This window comes from Vanellus vanellus (assembly GCF_965231255.1).
Source record: "Vanellus vanellus genome assembly, chromosome: 3".
Classification (NCBI taxonomy): Eukaryota; Metazoa; Chordata; class Aves; order Charadriiformes; family Charadriidae; genus Vanellus; species Vanellus vanellus.
In genome coordinates this window covers 40,618,403-40,635,735 of record NC_138907.1, presented here as the reverse complement: position 1 = coordinate 40,635,735, position 17,333 = coordinate 40,618,403, and the positions used below count along the sequence as shown (strand labels likewise).

Below are 17,333 nucleotides of genomic sequence, written 5' to 3'. Positions count from 1 at the left end.
TAACAAGTTTTAAAATAAAACAAACCCCAACAAGTGAGGGTTTTTTAAAATTTATTTAATAAGGGAACATTAAAACAGGCAGACCACTTTGCTCATCTGGAACGTGCCGCACGGTAGAAGGCTGGTAGGAGGCATGTACTGCCGCAGTACTACAGAAGCCCTGTTTGAAAGGTTAAGTGGGACACACACGATGTGAATTTCACCCTCAAAAATGTGAGAATTTCTAGGTACTCATGCCCTCCTCATTAGAAGCAATAGTCATATGAACACCAAGCTTCTCTACGGCTCTAGTGAACCACAGCCTATGCAGATTTCTTGCTAATTCTAGTGAAAGCTCTGAAACGCCGTGTTGTTTCTCAAGTAAAGCCCAGAGTTTTACTCAGAAATAGGCTGCCACATGAAATTTCCTCAGGCAAAATACTGAATCCTGGTGGCATTGCGGTTTGATTAGGGAAGACGTGCAAAATCTGAGATGTTCATATTCACAGCAGCACATATTGTTCAGCAGTAACATGCCCCCCACACTTCTCAACATCTACTATGTACTGGAACGTCATAGGATGTAGAAGAACCAACAGAGAAGAAATGGATGCTCTAAAAAATACCTTCCCAAGAATGAACATTCATGCACGAATAACATGGTATCTGGATATTCAGCACAGGTTTACAAACAACGCAAATATTCAGAATCCAAAGATTTGAGTCATAGAGCTTTTAGAGCACACCAAAGTAGGCAGCACCTGCTCTTTCTCCACTAGATGACCACAGTTGCATTACAGCTACAGGCTCCAATAAGTTCCAAGACCTACCACACCACATAGGATCTCCTGGAGGATCATTCCTTATCGATAAAAGGTCATCAGACTGAGAGCAAGTACTGATGGAGAGAACAGCAAGTGCTTCACCACCTCGGCCCCTTCCCTTTTTCATTTCCAGTTGAAACTGCATTTTGAAAGATTTTTTTTTTTTATTCTTTCTGTAAACTCTATGTGTAGATTATACAAAGAATATACATTATTTCAGCCAACTACCTGTCACTCAAGCTTGACCTAGCTCAGCATAAAACACCGATAACCTCATGGCAGTGGAGTCTGAACCAGAAAGTCAGCTTCTGATCAGGGACAGGGCAGCATCTGAACACATGAAATAGCGAGGAGCTAATAATCAGTTATTATTATAGTTCCTATTATGATTTTATTTGCTCTCAGCCTGACCGTGGAAGCGGAGTGGGAGTGCTGCCTCATCCATTAACCTGAAAAGCAGGGCAAGATGTACAGCAAGAAATAAAACCAGCAAGAAGCACCCAGACGAAACACAATACTCGCTTTTAATGAGACAGTCCCCTCTCCCTCCACCTTTGGAAACAGCTGAACCAATTACATCTCTTACCTGTATGGTCCCAGAGTCCTGCTGCCATAATCCAAAGCTTCTTCCCAGGATTCAAGGTTAATACAGGCATCCATGGCACAGTCAAGCATTTTCAGGTGATAGATATTTGTGTCCGGAAGACGACCCACGTTGCTGCTCAAGAGATTCTGGCATCTTGCCAGAACCTGCTCCCACTCTGTTATTAGGCTTAGTTAAAGAACTGTCTTCGATCAAACAAAAATGCACGTTCTAAATGTTGTTAGCAAGGAGTAAGAGCTACAGGGCATGCAGATCAAAAAGCTGCCATCATTCCAGACTCTGCTTCAATTCTTGAAAACATACTTGAACTCAGAAGTGGTAGCTTAGGTAACTATGCTTTGTTTACATTTAGCAAAACAATTTCTAAATAAGGCAGTATCTCAGCCATAAAGGGTAAAAGAAAAATGACAAAATGAAAGGATATTTTAATACATAACAAACTAAAATTCAAGTACTTTTTATTTAGCTGCTGAAACATTATTATTGACTTAAGATACTTCTCCAAACCTTACACCCAAGGGCAATAACCAATGGAAACATGTCTTAACAAAATGTCTCAGCAGCTTAAAAAAAATATTATTTTTTATATTTTAAAATAATGACACATACTTTTAAGCTGCCCAAGATTTGTTTTAGAATTCTCGTGAAATTAGAACCTTTTCTTGCAATTAGTTAATTTTCTTTCTCCTTGAAACAGTTGTAAAGAGCATTGTTTTTTTTCATGTACAGCTGCATGTTTCATGCATGAGAAAGAAAAGCATCACAGTTTTGATGTCTGACTGTAATTCAGGATTATGGATCTTGTCAGTAAAGATGATTTTTCCTCCAATGCTACAAGAAGATTTTTTGTGTGTTTGGAAGAGAAGTAAGCTGGGGCTTGCATTCACTTTAGTTAGATATTCCTTACCACAAATCACTTATTTCATTACATTCTACATTGGCTTGACTTCTCTGTGGACCAAATTCTTCTCTCTCTGACCACACCTACGCTGAATACCAATACACACAGACTTTAAATGAGTACTGCCATCTGGGACTTTATGGGAGTCCCATAATTCAAGCAGTCTAAACACCAAAAAGATACTATACACACCAGTAAGAACAAATGAAATAATAATAAAAAAAATAGACTTAGAGTAAGAGAAGTAATAACATTGTTTGTATCAAAGTCCTTTCCATACAATCAACTCAGGGAAGTTCAGCAGTTATCTTCCTGACATTACTGAAAATACTATTCACCCCAATTCAGCAATGGCTTTAAGTGCACAATGGTAACCCTGTGATGAAGTAATTAGTCCTTCCTGAACATAGGAATATTTACATACTTAAACTTTAAGAATGTGACTACTATGTAGCTGGGCCAGGATTTATAGTATGGTTGCTACAAGGCTAAACTAATTATTTGTGAATTGCTCTCATGCTCTTGGATTGAAAGAACCATATAAGGGAAGGAATGTGTTATTATAAAATTGCACCTTAACCTTTATATCTCTGGCAAACATCCATGTATTCTTTACAACTGATTAAGGACAGACAAACAGAAGAATGAGGGATATTATTTCCACTTGATACAATTTTTGTAGAAAGTACAAAGCACTGACATTCTTGAAAGATTACCGTTTTAGCTGATGCATAGTATTAGTCTGTCTGCTTTTACTTCTCGTTATACTGCTTTGTTCACTGACTACCATCTAATAGCAGATGTGCTGTATCGCAGAACCTGTTGAGGCCAAATTTTCAGGTACATAAACTGCAAACTGGAAAACCCACTATCAGCTGCCACAGGGCAAAAGGGAAGCTGACTGTCCTGTATCTGCCCAAGAGCAGAGAAGCAGCCCTCAAGCAGCTCTGCTACTGCTGTGTGGCCCAAGGTGCCCAGGAGTCCTTTTCCTCCACAACCATCCCCTTGCATTTGGCTTTAGCATCTCACTTTGCATGTTTAAACTAGAATTTGGGCCCCAGACAGTTCACTCACCCGTATTGTTTCACGTTCTCTAACTGCAGATTTAGCATTACAACACTGTATCCGTTATAATCAGGTTTTGGAAGTCACTAACTTTCTCAACTGTAGAAATTGTTGGTTTAGTTTGCTAAAAAATTACACTTGAAGAAACTAATGACTACGTGCCTCAGTCAGCAAGCAAAGCTTTCTATTCACGCTTGGCAAGCAGACAAACATCGAGCCCTCTCTTCAGGTACCGCGCTTGCCACTGCCTGCCAGTTAGCACTGCTGTTGTGGTGCAATGGAAGGAAAGATGACACATTTCAAATAGCCCAGGTCTGAGAACGGGAGCTGAATGGACAGCACAGGCATATTTTTTGAACCAGTCCTGATACCTGTTACTACAATGTGTTTGATTCGGTTTTAAATATCAGTTAAATCAGTAACCTTAATTAAAGACCCCACCAAAATCGAGTAGGTGCATTTTCTCCTTCAGTTAAATATAGGAACATTAAATAGGACTGGCTCCATATTTTCAGTATAAAAATGATTGCAACCGCATGTTGCGCAACTTTAATTTAACTTTCACGTTAAAACACGGGCCCTGAAGTATAACTGAATGCCTGAAGATCTATTTCATTATTGTCTCTTGCAACCCAGTGACTACAGAGGAACTTCAGACAGACTAGAAACTATATGAAGATTAAAGTCAGATGAGCGTTTCCCTTTTGCTAAAAAATGAATCTCTCTGGATTAGAAAGAAACTCAGCTGTGGTGGCTTTTTTGTTGTCGTTACAATAAAAATTGTGATTACCTGTTTCAAGCCTGGAATACCACTATGAAACTTGTTTTTTATGCTGATGAAAAGGAGTACTGGAAGATTTAATTCCTTCTAGCTCCAGAGAAAGCCCATGTTCCTGAAAATGGTAAGGCACCTTGCTACAATAAGCCAAATTCACAGTGAAATTCCACTGACTAGACTAAGATGACAGAGGGGTGAATCATAGCCTTCTAGTAAAAATCTCCACCTCTCTTCTGCTCATCTTTTTTTGGGTTTTCCTGTTCACTAGGTTTTTTAATGGGATTGAATATCTACATGATAGCCATTAGGGTGCAGTTTTGCTTATTAGTGCAAGATCATCTCATTCAATTTGCTTAATTATCTATTATTATTACAACTTATTATAATGATTCTATAGTGTTTGCAGCGAACCTGACTGTGATTATGTCCTTCTTATTGTCCTCGGTATGCAAAGGATAAGAACCTGGAAATTTTCACAATGGGAGTAATGGGACAAAGAATTTAACAATGTTCAGATTAAGCTTTATTTCATTTAGAAGCTAATTTATATGACGTGGTAGGCTGGGATGGCAGAAGTCTACACCTGAGCCAAAATATCCCTTCGCACCCTAGGTACCTACCATCCCTGCCATGAAGCAGTTCCAGTCCAAGTAATCAGAGACTCTATTATTATTAATACAATTAAGAATACGACATGGTTTAAACATCAAATCTATTAAAAATAAATTTTAAACCAACATAAAAATGTAAACCTTTAGGAAATAAATCTAAAAAGATTAAGTGCTTACTAAGGGGCTCTCTGGATAGTTTTCACAACTGAATGACAGACTGTAGCCTGTGACGGAAAGGATACCTTCTTTTGATTTTGGATATCTCACTTCATTTACAGCATCTTTGACTTCTTTCCAAGCATGCTCTTCACCAGCCAATTTCTCAGCATCCTGGTTAATGGAAACAAAAGCATTTGACGAGAAAAACAGTAAACTGAGAATACGCAGTAATGATGAAAAACAGGATAAAAAGATTACACTGACGAAAGCTGCTTGTGGGGATTGTATCACTATTTTTTAAAAATATAAAAAAAATAATTTACCTGGCATTCATACTCACCCTGTGTTTTTAAGTAAATGAGCTGACATCAAGAAAATTAATGCAAACTTGGAAACATTACATACTCAAACCAGATATTAGGATTGCAACAAGAACTATGATCAAGCAGAAAAGAGAAATAATAGCATGTGATTTTTACTATCAAAATGCATTGAGCAGATCAAATTCTCTCAATGACCTGCTACCTAATATTTCACAGATTCTCAACCACGCTGTAGAAAGGATTTAGCAAATAATTTTGATTAACCATGTGATGATTAGAGAGACTTTACAAACAGTGGGAGGCTACCTTCATCTGTTACAGTTATGAGCATGAGCTTAGAGGAGAAGTCTACTACTCAGAAAAAGCTGAACTTCAGTTTTCTTTTATAACTCATTGCTATTTCTTCCCTATTCCATCGGATTCTATAAACAGTTATATTTTTCCATCACTCTGTCATAAAGAAGGTAAAAATGCTTAATGGCTACAGCAGTAAGAGAAAGTTTCCCTTTTCAACTTTCTAGCAGTGACTAACTGCACCTTAGGCAAACCACTTGGAACAAATTTATTAAAGCATCTACAGACACAGTTAAGCATCTTGAGGGATTTCCAAAAGCATCTAGATATTAAATTTCCATTGCTATAAGCACTTAAATACCTTTAAAAATCTGGCCTTTAAGACGTTGCAGTTCATTATCTCTCTCTCTCTCCTTATAAAAGGCCCTGCTACTCGCAAAAGGGTTTTGTAAGTGCAAATTCTTTCAGGAATATTTTAAACACAGTTCTAAAAAAATCAGCCTTCAGCAGGGGTGGAGGCCTGGAGATGAACAGAGAAGGTACGTGAAAATCTAACCAAGCACTTTGTAACCAACCGGTGCTCACTGGGCATCACAGGAGTACCTCTATTAAAAAGCCTGTAATCTGTATCTGTCTAGAACCGCATAATTTTCTCATTCCACTGCTCCTTATTTACCATAAATTCAGAAGAGAAAATATTTACAGTGAGAATCAGCACTCACTTTCACATTTGATTTGCAGTTTTGTTTTTCCATCTGCTCCATGAAACAGCAGACCTGTGTGTATCCCTGGGATGATTAAATCAAGATCAAATTAAGATTGGTCTCAGCTGCCCCACCATTCTGTGGGGCCTTACAAGGAGGGCAGCCTGACCCCACTGCATTTTGCACATGTACTTCCCCTACAATCAGTTCTCTGATCAAAAAGATCACCTGGAAATAATTTTGTTCATAGCTGAATTTGCCACCAGAAGGCATAAGGTGAATGTTAGGACAAAGAAGCTCATACTGTAGAAATTTTATCAGCACAGTTGATGTCCATACTCAGCCCTCTTACAGCTTTGTGATAGACTTACACTGAACCTGTTAGCTTTAAGGTAACCTCTACCACTTTTTAGGGGACTACATCAATTTCTGAATTCAGCCAGTTAACCTGTAATAATCTGCCTCTAAAACACCTTTGTAGATCAAGCGCTGCTCACTGATTGTCTAAAAGATAAATCTGGCCTGTAAGACACTAATAACGACGTCTGTGAAATTTTAGGTTTAAGGAGATACCTGAAAAAGAAAAATTTGTTTAAGCTATCTTTTCCCACTGGCCCAACTATTATTCTCAGTATTTATGCAACATGCTGTAAGCCTTAGAACTAAAACCTCAGAAACATGAGAATTGGGATAGATTTATAAGTGAAGAAGAAAACCAACTATACAGTTGTTACAGGCCAACGACTGATGCATCATTAGGGCTCACTTTCCACACAGTGGTACTAATGGATGAATCAGGTTAAAGCGTTCATTGACACAGAATTAATCTTTCTCTTTCTTGTGCAGTCTTTTGAGTTGTTTTTAATTGTCTTCAAGTGTTTCATTAAAGCAGTGCAAGGTTGGGGTTTCCTCTAACCTTTACACCAGTGCGTAGGGTTAAGTCATTACTGGCTTCATATCCAGGTAGAGAACAGGGAGTGTCTGTTAGACCAGTAATCTCCCAGCCCTCTCTGGATTCATGGTCTTTATCCCTTTTGTAAGATACTTTAGGATGGAGGGAGCTGGGCAGGATGCCCAGTTCTGGGAAGGATTTAAGTCACAGGTTTCAATGAGATGTTTTCTGTGTTCTCAAGATGAGGCATTTTGGGGATTGGCTTACGTAAGAACAACCAAAGGCCTGGCTAGCTGGGCCTTTTACACCTCTACTGTTCTTCATCAGATTTTCATATACCAAAGGAGTCCTGTCCTTTCCTAAACACTCTAGTTGAAGGCACAGAGGCTGCTACCAAACAGGCAGCCAAGCAGGGGCTGCAAAACGACCAGGAGGGCTTGTCACTGGGAACACTCCTGCCCTCCGGCCTAGTAAGCTTTTTCCAAGTTGTTTCTCTCCCTTGGACAATGCCTTGAAAGTCATGACCATGTGATATGACTAAGCCAGCTAAACATACAAAGCTGCCTTGGAGTTGGAATTATGGAAATAATTGAAGTGATTAATAGTTACGCCAAACTGTTTAATTTAATCTAAGAGCATGGCAGTAACAGCTATGGGAGATTTAGCTTTCCACAGAGTAACACCCATTCAAAGCATCTCTTCAGAACCTGTTCCCAGTCAAACCTCCAGGTGTGCAGAGCTGCCAGCAAGAAGGGAAGACAAGCGTTTTTTGTCTGTAGAAAAGGAGAACCCTAGCTGAAGACAAGGAAGAGGCTTTTGAAAAAGAAGGGTTAGTGACTTGCGCCTAATTATTTTCCTTATTTCTAAAAATTGACACTAAACATAAGAATTTGTTCTTGAGAACAACAAAATATTTGTGTCTTGGCCTAAAAAATAATTAGACTAGATAATCTAGTCACAAAAACGTATGACAACCTTATGATGGCTGAAAATGGCATTCTTTACAATTCAGCTTTCACACATGGAGGCGTGCTGGAGAAAACTGAGAGAAGTGTTGAAGTCTCGTGGGGAGAGCAGAAAAGACAGCTGCAACACACGCTTTTCCATGGCAAGAACGCAACCTTGCAATTCTCTTAATAACACAGGTACAATCCATTAGAGGCGGAAGTGTCACTGGATGTGCTAGCTGAACCCACAATCTAGCACGCAAGGAAAGACAAAATTGATCCTGTGACTTATTCTGAGGAATTATTCCCGATGGAAGATGGTTCCAGCACCTGCTTTCCACTTCAGGCATGTGTGGGGGAAACTTGTTCGTTAACATGCAACAGCAACATTTCAATTACATCTCTCTATTCTTCCAATACCATTGCAGGCGCTACTACATCTTTCTTGGTAAAACACACCTGGGGATTTGTCATCTTAACGCTGAAGCTTTCTGGAAAACTCCATGGACCACCTATCCCTTGGACTACCTATCCCTGACTGCTTAGACCTGTGCTTCTAAACCTTTAGATGGAACAATTTCCAGTCATATTCAGTTCTTCTAGTAAAACAAGCTATAAGCTAAACTCTTCACGCCTGACACCGCTCAAAAGAAGGACACTGTAGCTTCACATCTCCTTGAATTTAGTTAGGGTACATAAAACACAAAGGGTCAGCTACATAATTCAACCAGACAAAATTCTACCCTTGAAATCTATTTGGCTCTTCAAAAGGGGCAAATGCAAAATATTCTGCAAAGCAAAATTTTCCTGCCATAAAGAATAATTTTTCCTCCCCTATATTTCAAAATAATTTTGCTGTATAAAGGATGCAAGAACAAGATTCATTTTTTTTAATATTTGCTTGAACATCATAATTTCTACAGCTTGTAGATTAAAACAACATCAGTTTTTGTTTGCCTTTCAGAATACTTCCAGGTTTATATCCAATTATTCTCCAGATTTTTAAATTTGTAGATACTCATTGCAATCTATGTTTCAGGAGCCTGAGAACGGACATGATCATCTCTTCCCAGAGCATCCTGTAAACGTTCATATAAATAGTCTGTGGTACACCAAACACCACTAAATGTCAGTATTTGCTTTAAATATTACCCAGTTTTCCACAGTTTAGGTTCCACTAGTGACACTTGTAAAAATGAAGCTATAATCACTTATAGCAAAGCTACTACAAAAGAGAGAGAAATAAGAAAACCAGAGGGTATCTGATGAGGATTATAATCTGTTTGCACAGTGATCAAATGTAAAACGTTCTGTGGTTCTGGCTTTCAGTGACAGGAAGATTTATTACAAAAGCACCATCTCCTGAGACAATTAGAGACATCAACCACCACAGAAATAAGCATTTGAAAATGTTCACCTGTCTCATTCCCTCCTTTTCCTTTGCGCCCACGTTGCTTGTAAGAATTAGTTCTCTCCCCTTCTCTTATGCTATTTTAGTGTCCTGAACACATCCCATCCTTAACTGAACTCTCCTTAGAAAGGATAATAATCTTCAAAATACAGATATACGTTTCTCTTTCCTTATTACTTTACAGCACCCCTCTTCCCCTGACTACTCTTCTGTTTCTTACACTTCCTAAAAGTGCTCCCTACCTATTCATTTCAAGCGCCACTGCTTTTACAAGCAATGTTAGCGGTCACTGTTCTTTGCTATCCCAACATTTAAAATCCTGAATCCTAAAAGATTCCCACGTGGACAGCATTTTCTCTGAGAGAAGGTATCTCTGCTACCAAAACAAGCATATGCCAACCAGTCAGTGTCATTGCCCCCTCTGCCCAAATGCACTCCCACAGCCCCGACACGGCTCAGCTGTAATGCACTGCACCTCCGAAGATCTCCTGAACATTGAAAAGGTTGATTAAGGGCTAGTCCTCCTTTCACACTTAGGCTACAGGATAGAAACAGGACATGGATTTTCTGGCCTCTCTACATAGTTCATCTTTCTCCTTCTCACAGATGGCGGTAGAGAAATAAGCCAGAGATTTGCCACAGAGAGGAACCCTGAAGCACCCCCCGCCTCCCTCCACAGAAGGGAGAAGTGGGGACAGGAAAATCCAAACAGTAAGTAACTCCTACACCTCTTTTTCTTCTCCCCAGCCTTCCCCCTACAAGAAGTAGGTCCAAGGGCATCTTCATTACGTGCCTGTTTCCAGTGATCAAGTATTCAGACCCACATAGGCAGAAATGAGAAAAGCTTTGTGGGGGGTATTGGAGTGCCAGGCTGCCCTGAGAGGAGTAAAGAACAAGGTCTACAGTTTTCCGTGATCAGTATCTTCTCTTCTAAATACACAAATGGTAATACAAGAGTGTAACGTAAGCGCCAGCAAATGTTAGTTTTACAGTGGCAAAAGCCTATAAACTATGGTTCAAACCGAAATCAGGGGTTTAGTATGAAATACTATTGGGTATGATATTTTTGCAAGATGGAAAAATCACACTAAATAATCATAACAGTTACTTCTGGACACAAAATCTATGACTATATAACGATAATCCTGTGAGATAGCAGCATATAAATCTGTTCGCGTTCTCTTTTTGTGGAAGCTTGAAAAATGTCTTTAAAAAGGAAGTTTTCTGGACTGTAATATTTTAACACTTTAAAAGCTACAGATACCTCAAATATCTGAACATTTCACATAAATTGCTGACCACGGCTTTCTATTTGCTTCATTTCTAAAAATGTAAGTGGCAACTAGAGATGTGCATCTGACAGAACAAGTCTGATCAACTTGATGGGTTCAAATCAAAAGAGGTTTTCTTAGGTTTTGTTTGAAGAAGGTGTCAGAAGAGCTCAGACATTTAAATTAGGGCATGACGTTTTAAAACAGATCTCATACATTAAGGTCTGAAAGCATAAACAACAGTTTTTCTATTTCTGATTCTACTTAAAAATGCAGCAACTACTGAACGTATGTTTCTAGTAAACTCAGTAACTCATTATTTTATACTTGGCGGCAAAAGGAAAGCATTAAACGAGCAGAAGATATTGCAGATCTTCTGAAGCTCCACTTTTGGTACGATGAAGAAAAATGTCGGTGAGAAAATGTGATATGTAAGTTGCTATACTGCAGCTAAACTGAATTTGTGACTTGGGTGCTTCAGAGCAAACAGGGTACGAGGACCCGCCGGGCACTCACAGGTGCAGGCAGCTACAGGCACAGCAAGAGAAAGCACACTTGTGTGGTTTACCAAAATATCTGAGGTCATCTCTTACAAAACATTTTCAGTCTTTCTCATTTCCATAGGTAATTTGTGCTCAACTCTGAAGCTTTTTGTGACAGGACAGCAGTTTGCGATAGAGGGCTGTATAGCTGAAGAAAAATGTATACTCACAGGGCAGCACAGGCTACGGTGAAGCAAACTGTGGTACTAGAGTCTGACTCCACACTGGAATCTGGACTGGATTTATATCTGTATACTGGATGAAGTTTAAATTCAGAATTAAAGATCCCTCATGTCTTATTACGAGCGCTGTGGTTTATAGAAGCCTGCAGCTTCAGTTGAGGATTTCACTCATCTTCACTCTTGTGGATGTACTTTGTTAAGAACTATGAGCGTCTGAAAGGATCAGCACACAAAGCCCTGTCACGATTCAAGATTTACATGCGATTTCTGAAGTTTCAAAAGCTCCCCTGCCCTGCTCCATCAAAAATAATGCCAGCTCCATAAATGCCAGTTCAACAATACTTTTCAACCCACATAAGGCTGTCGTGACCAGAAGCCGAGCTGTCAGAAGAGAAGACCTTGTGTCTTCTGTCATACGGGTCTGAAGATGGTGAATGGGACACATGGCAACTCCAAAGCTACTCTGTCTGCAGACAAAACCAATGTTGCATTCCCTGTGACGCTATTGGGAGGTGGTGGACCTGACTTCTGAATTTGTACTTTTTATTTTTGAATTCTGACAGTAAAGTAAGACACATTGCAGCTGGATGCCATATTGCAGCTGTGCAGTATATTGCTCAGTATTAGGCAGGCTACATTACCTCACATAATCAATATCAGCTTGTCATGGATTACTGACTCTGGCATCTGAAAGTGTATAGGAACTGCACAGACTAGTAAGACTCTATATAGGTATTGAAAAATTTAACAGTCCTTCACACCATTCATGTTTAAGTGCTCTATTTAGGCATTCAAATCAAGATGAAGATTTCCTCAGACCCTGCATACAATTAGTGCAAAAAACCTTCACATGGTAGTATGAATAACCTTCCCTTAACTTTATCCAACATAGTTACAACGTTACAATATTTACTCAGAAATTTAAAAAGAGGCATCAAAAACAACTGTGGGAAATTTATTAAAATGAGATGCTTTTAATAAAGAGAAAATTAAGATCAGCAAGTTCATTTTAAGAAGTCAGTTCAATTTAATAAAATTAAATAGGACTAAGTTAAGTTTATCCCAATAACATCTTATATTTAATTAAGCCTTAAAGAATAAGGTAAGAGAGGAGCAAACAGACCAACAGTTCTCAACCTCTCCAGTTGCAAGTCCAATATCTGTCAGGCTCACAGTTCTGCACACCAAAAATAATAATTGCATTTCTGTCAGACTCATACTCCACTCTTATCCACTGCAATCCCACTTCAGCTATTTCTATGTTTTTTCTCAGACACACACATTTTAAACAGCCTTTTCAAAGATCAATGCATCTGTATATTGCATGTTAGAGAGAGAATCTCATAAATGTTTTATACTGAAGTGAAATGACATCCCTCTTCCTACTGACTCCCCTGCTTACAGTTTCAAGGGTCACATTAGCCTTCTTTGCCAGAGGAGAACACAATGTTTTCAATTTCTATTCAGATACCCATGCTGAGATTCATCTGACCAAATGTAGACATTGACAGACAAAAAGAGGCACTCTCAGGGTGTAATTTGTATTATCCTAAAGCAGGCTCCTAAAGAACATCAGATGAATGAGTCAAAGTGTGTCCATTTTCCTCCATTTTATCCATAAAGGAAGTCTACAGTAACTAGCTCAGATGCCGACATTTACACTGTAGCTGTCTGAGATTTGGTGAAACAAATCATAGCTGTAGATCCCCATTTCAGATGTGGAACATGTGTTCTACCTTTGCAGTGGTGGCATATTATATTTCAATAGGTCTAATTTACCAAGCAATTCCAGTTACTCTGTATTATTTACCTGTCCTCATAAATATTTATTATTCTCTCAGTCTTTGTCATCCATGAATTCTACTGGCAATGATTTTGCAATTACTTCCAATTCATTCATGAAAATGCTGGGTACTGTAGAAACGGTGTTATTATGGACACACTCTGAAACTATTTGGTAAGCATTATATATAACTGATGATTACAGTCATTTAATGTTTAAGTGTGTTGTCAGACCAATCTTCACAGTGTTGTATTGGGTTTGCATGGCAAGGTTTTGGTAGCGGGGGGGGGGGGGGGCTACAAGGGTGGCTTCTGCGAGGAGCTGCTAGAAGCTTTCCCTGTGTCCAATAGAGCCAACGTCAGCCGGCTCCAAGACAGACCCACCGCTGGCCAAGGCTGAGCCCGTCAGTGGTGGTGGTAACACCTCTGGGATAACGTATTTAAGAAGGAAAAAAACAGTTGCTGTGCACAGAGGTTAATGGTGGAGCAGATATCCACCTGCAGCCCATGGAGGACCCCACACCAGAGCAGGTGGATATCTGCCCCAGCAGCCAGCCAAAGGAGGCTGCGGCCCCATGGGAAGCCCATGCTGGAGCAGGCTCCTGGCAGGACCTGTGAATCCGTAGGGAAAGGAGGCCACGCTGCAGCAGGTTTGCTGGCAGGACTCGTGACCCTGGGGGGGAACCACGCTGGAGCAGCTCATAAAGAATTGCAGCCCGTGGGAAGGACTCATGTTGGAGAAGTTTGTGGAGGACTGTCTCCCAGGGGATGGACCCCATGCTGGAGCAGGGGAAGAGTGTGAGGAGTCCTGCCCCTGAAGAGGGAGTGGCAGAAGCAACGTGTGATGAACTGACCACTGTCCCCATACCCCATTCCCCATCCCCCTGCGGCACTGTGGGGGGTGGAAGTAGAGAAATCAGGAGTGAAGTTAAGCCCAGAAAGAAGGGAGGGGTGGGGGGGAGGTGTTTTAAGATTTAGCTTTTATTTTCTCATTATCCTACTCTGATTGTGATTGGTAATAAATTAATTTCCCCAAGTCAATTCTGTTTTGCCCATGAAGGTAATTGGTGAGTGATCTCCCTGTCCTAATCTTGACCCACGAGCCTTTCATTATATTTTCTCTCCCCTGTCCAGCTGAGAAAGAGAGTGATAGAGTGGCTTTGGTGGGCATCTGGCGCCCAGCCAGGGTCAACCCACCACAAGCGTATATATATTTAGAGTGTATATGTATAAATTCCTGTAGTAAGAGAAAAGACACAAAAAAAGCTCAAAGCTTTCATTAGTATCGAACATCACAGCCCAACTGAATTTTGAAAAGACCAATAACGCTCAGAGATCAACTGTTACTATTAAAGCTTTTCTGGTTTATCTCTTTGTGATAAAAACCTAAATAAATAATATTACAGACAGTATTTCCTCTCACAAAAAGCAGCATACAAGGATGCTAGGCTATTTAGCAAGAAAGCAAGATACTATCTAAAGAGATCTGTCAAAATAGAAACAAAGTACAGGGCTAGCAGCTCAGTTTCACCATAGCATCTCGCCTGGACCCGGAGACTCTTCAAATGAAAGGCACGTGTATTTAACACATTCTGATGTCATTTCAGTTAAGCGTTGGTCATTCTTGCTGCTGACCAAAGCATTTCCCATATTGATATTTAAACTAGGTCCCTTAAATACTACTACTCCTTTTGGTGAAAAAGGAGTCATAATTACACTAGGGCTATCCTAGTTCTTTTTATTGCCCTTTCTCCATACTGTTTTACAAAATCCTTGTGCCACACGCAGCTCATGCCCCTGGGGATGATTGGAACTTTGCAGGCCCAAGACCCCAATGCCTACTCCCAGTCAAGACGATGGAAGTTGCAGTGTATTCCATGAGCAACAGGACTGAGTTTTATGTCTGTAACAGCACTGCCTTTATAAAGCTCCTAATTTTAGGACTTTGGAGATGACTGCAAAATTCCCATCCAAGCTGCATAGGCTACAACCTGAAATAAAAACGGATTGAACCATGGGAAGAGCAATAAGGAGAAGTTCTCTATTTATCAACTCATAAAAGCCAGAGGATGGGAGGAAGGGAAGAAAAGCAAAGGAAAGTATTTACAGCTTAGCATCAGAGAAATAGGGCCTTATGCCAGACCACCCAAAATTCTTGGCACGTTTGTAATTCCATTGCCATTTCCAGCATCAGTCCAAAAAAACCCCTGTGGATAATTTGGTTACCTGAGGAAGGATACCGTTCAGCCTAATCCCTAGCAACTGTGAGGCTGGTATTGCAGATTGTCTTAGACATTACACATTTGCTAAGGCAATCTCTAGGTCTATCTTACCAAACAAACTGACAGCTATAAGGCAAATCTGCTTTATTGCTTCATTCTGCGACCTCTGGAGACACAGAGTGCCACTGAGGACATTCAGTGGCTCAAAGGAGATATGTAGGTCTGAAATCCTCAGAATATTTAGGTATTCACAATGCATAATCCAATCCACATTCATCAGTGCATTGAAATATGTACTTAAGTTTAAAGGCATGCATAAATCCCATCAAAGTTAATATTTATGCGAATGACTAAACACTTCACTAAGTAGAGGTGTAGCTATTTGTGTATCAAAGTTCAACTTATGCTTCAGTGATTTAAAGAATCTGTGCACATTGAATGATTGGTTCTAACTGAAGGTACACTGACATGAAGTTAGATATTTATTTTGAACACTAATATCAAAACAATTTAATATCTTAATGCATGATAGATCACATGATAAAATGGTATCTATAGTAATTATGTATTTTTAATGTATATTGCAAGGTAAAATAACAATATTTACTGCAGCATACATTTTCTAAATGAATGGGTATGAAATACAGGGAGTTTAGGGTTTAAAAAAGCACATGCAACATGGTTAAGATCATACACAGTTGATCAATCTTCTCTATACCTTAAAATATTTGACTCTAGGCAATTCCTAGAGTGCCGATAAAAATTGACTGCCTAACTCACTAGCATATTGCTTGAATATTGCTTCAGTGTCAATGCTCAAATCCACACTGACCAGTCTCCATGATTTTTAAAGTCACGAATAAAAAAAGGTTGAATTAATTTTGTACAAATGCAGCTCTTAAGAGAGCACAGTATCTTGGAGTTTCCTCCTCTAGAATTTTGCCAACAAATCTGACCGTCCCCTAACTGAATATTAGTTTCACATAATCAAAGGAGAAGCATGCAAATACCTTTAGACGATTTTGTACAGTGTTTTAGTCATTTCAAGAACTTCTGCTTTGGAGAATTATTATTGATGTCCTCTAACTAACACCAATTTAAACCAGTAAAGGTTCTACCAGTCTTTAAGGGAAGCAGCTAGAAACACTCCATAGGGCAAATGAGTGCTTGAAACAAACTGTTTCCAGTACCTTTCTAGTACTCTATTAGTCTGATTCAACAATACAGACATTTTAATCATTGTCATGGAAAACAGGAAAATGGCCACATACCGGACAAAGAAAAGGACATCCTCTAAAATGGCATAATGTCGTCATAATGTCATGGAAACTATTATAAGACCCTTGAATATTTCTGGGGGCCTTCATCTACTGTTTGAATAGCTACCATGCAGCTGGTTCCTGTTGACTGCCGTTGTTACAAGTTTTTATGTGACTCAGCCATCAATGGTGATCGGCCAAGTTGACTTGAAGCAAGGAGAGGTAGCCTAGATCACAAGACGTGTACTGAAGGTTAGACTTCTTGACTCACACATAAGTAACTGATTACGGGACCTGCTGGAACAACATAATTTGGTGATACATGATCTATATTGGATTTCCAATTTTCCAAAACAGTTCACAGTACTAGTACTGTATCTCTCTGTCCCATGATAAGTACTGTCCACTAAGTACTTCAGTCATCAATTAAAAAACACTGTTCTAAAATATTTTTCCCAATCAGATGGATGAATGTCCCCCCTCTAAAAAGCATGCTACCTCAACCCCTCCTTTCTTAAATTTCTTTTGCAGGTCGGGGTTTGGGGTAGGGGAGAAGAAGCTTACTTTGCATGGATCCCCATCC

General features: G+C 39.6%; 1 protein-coding gene across 1 annotated transcript in view; it reads right to left on the bottom strand.

Annotated features, from left to right (window-relative positions):
- Nucleotides 1-17,333, bottom strand: part of SMYD3 (SET and MYND domain containing 3) — a gene marked incomplete at its 5' end in the record, with an annotated part of 432,372 nt that overhangs the window by 54,673 nt on the left and 360,366 nt on the right. Inside the window, 2 exons of the mRNA XM_082481422.1 lie at nt 1,390-1,564; nt 5,005-5,092. Of these exons, the coding sequence (XP_082337548.1) occupies nt 1,390-1,564; nt 5,005-5,092 (263 nt within the window). The remainder of the gene's footprint in view (nt 1-1,389; nt 1,565-5,004; nt 5,093-17,333) is intronic.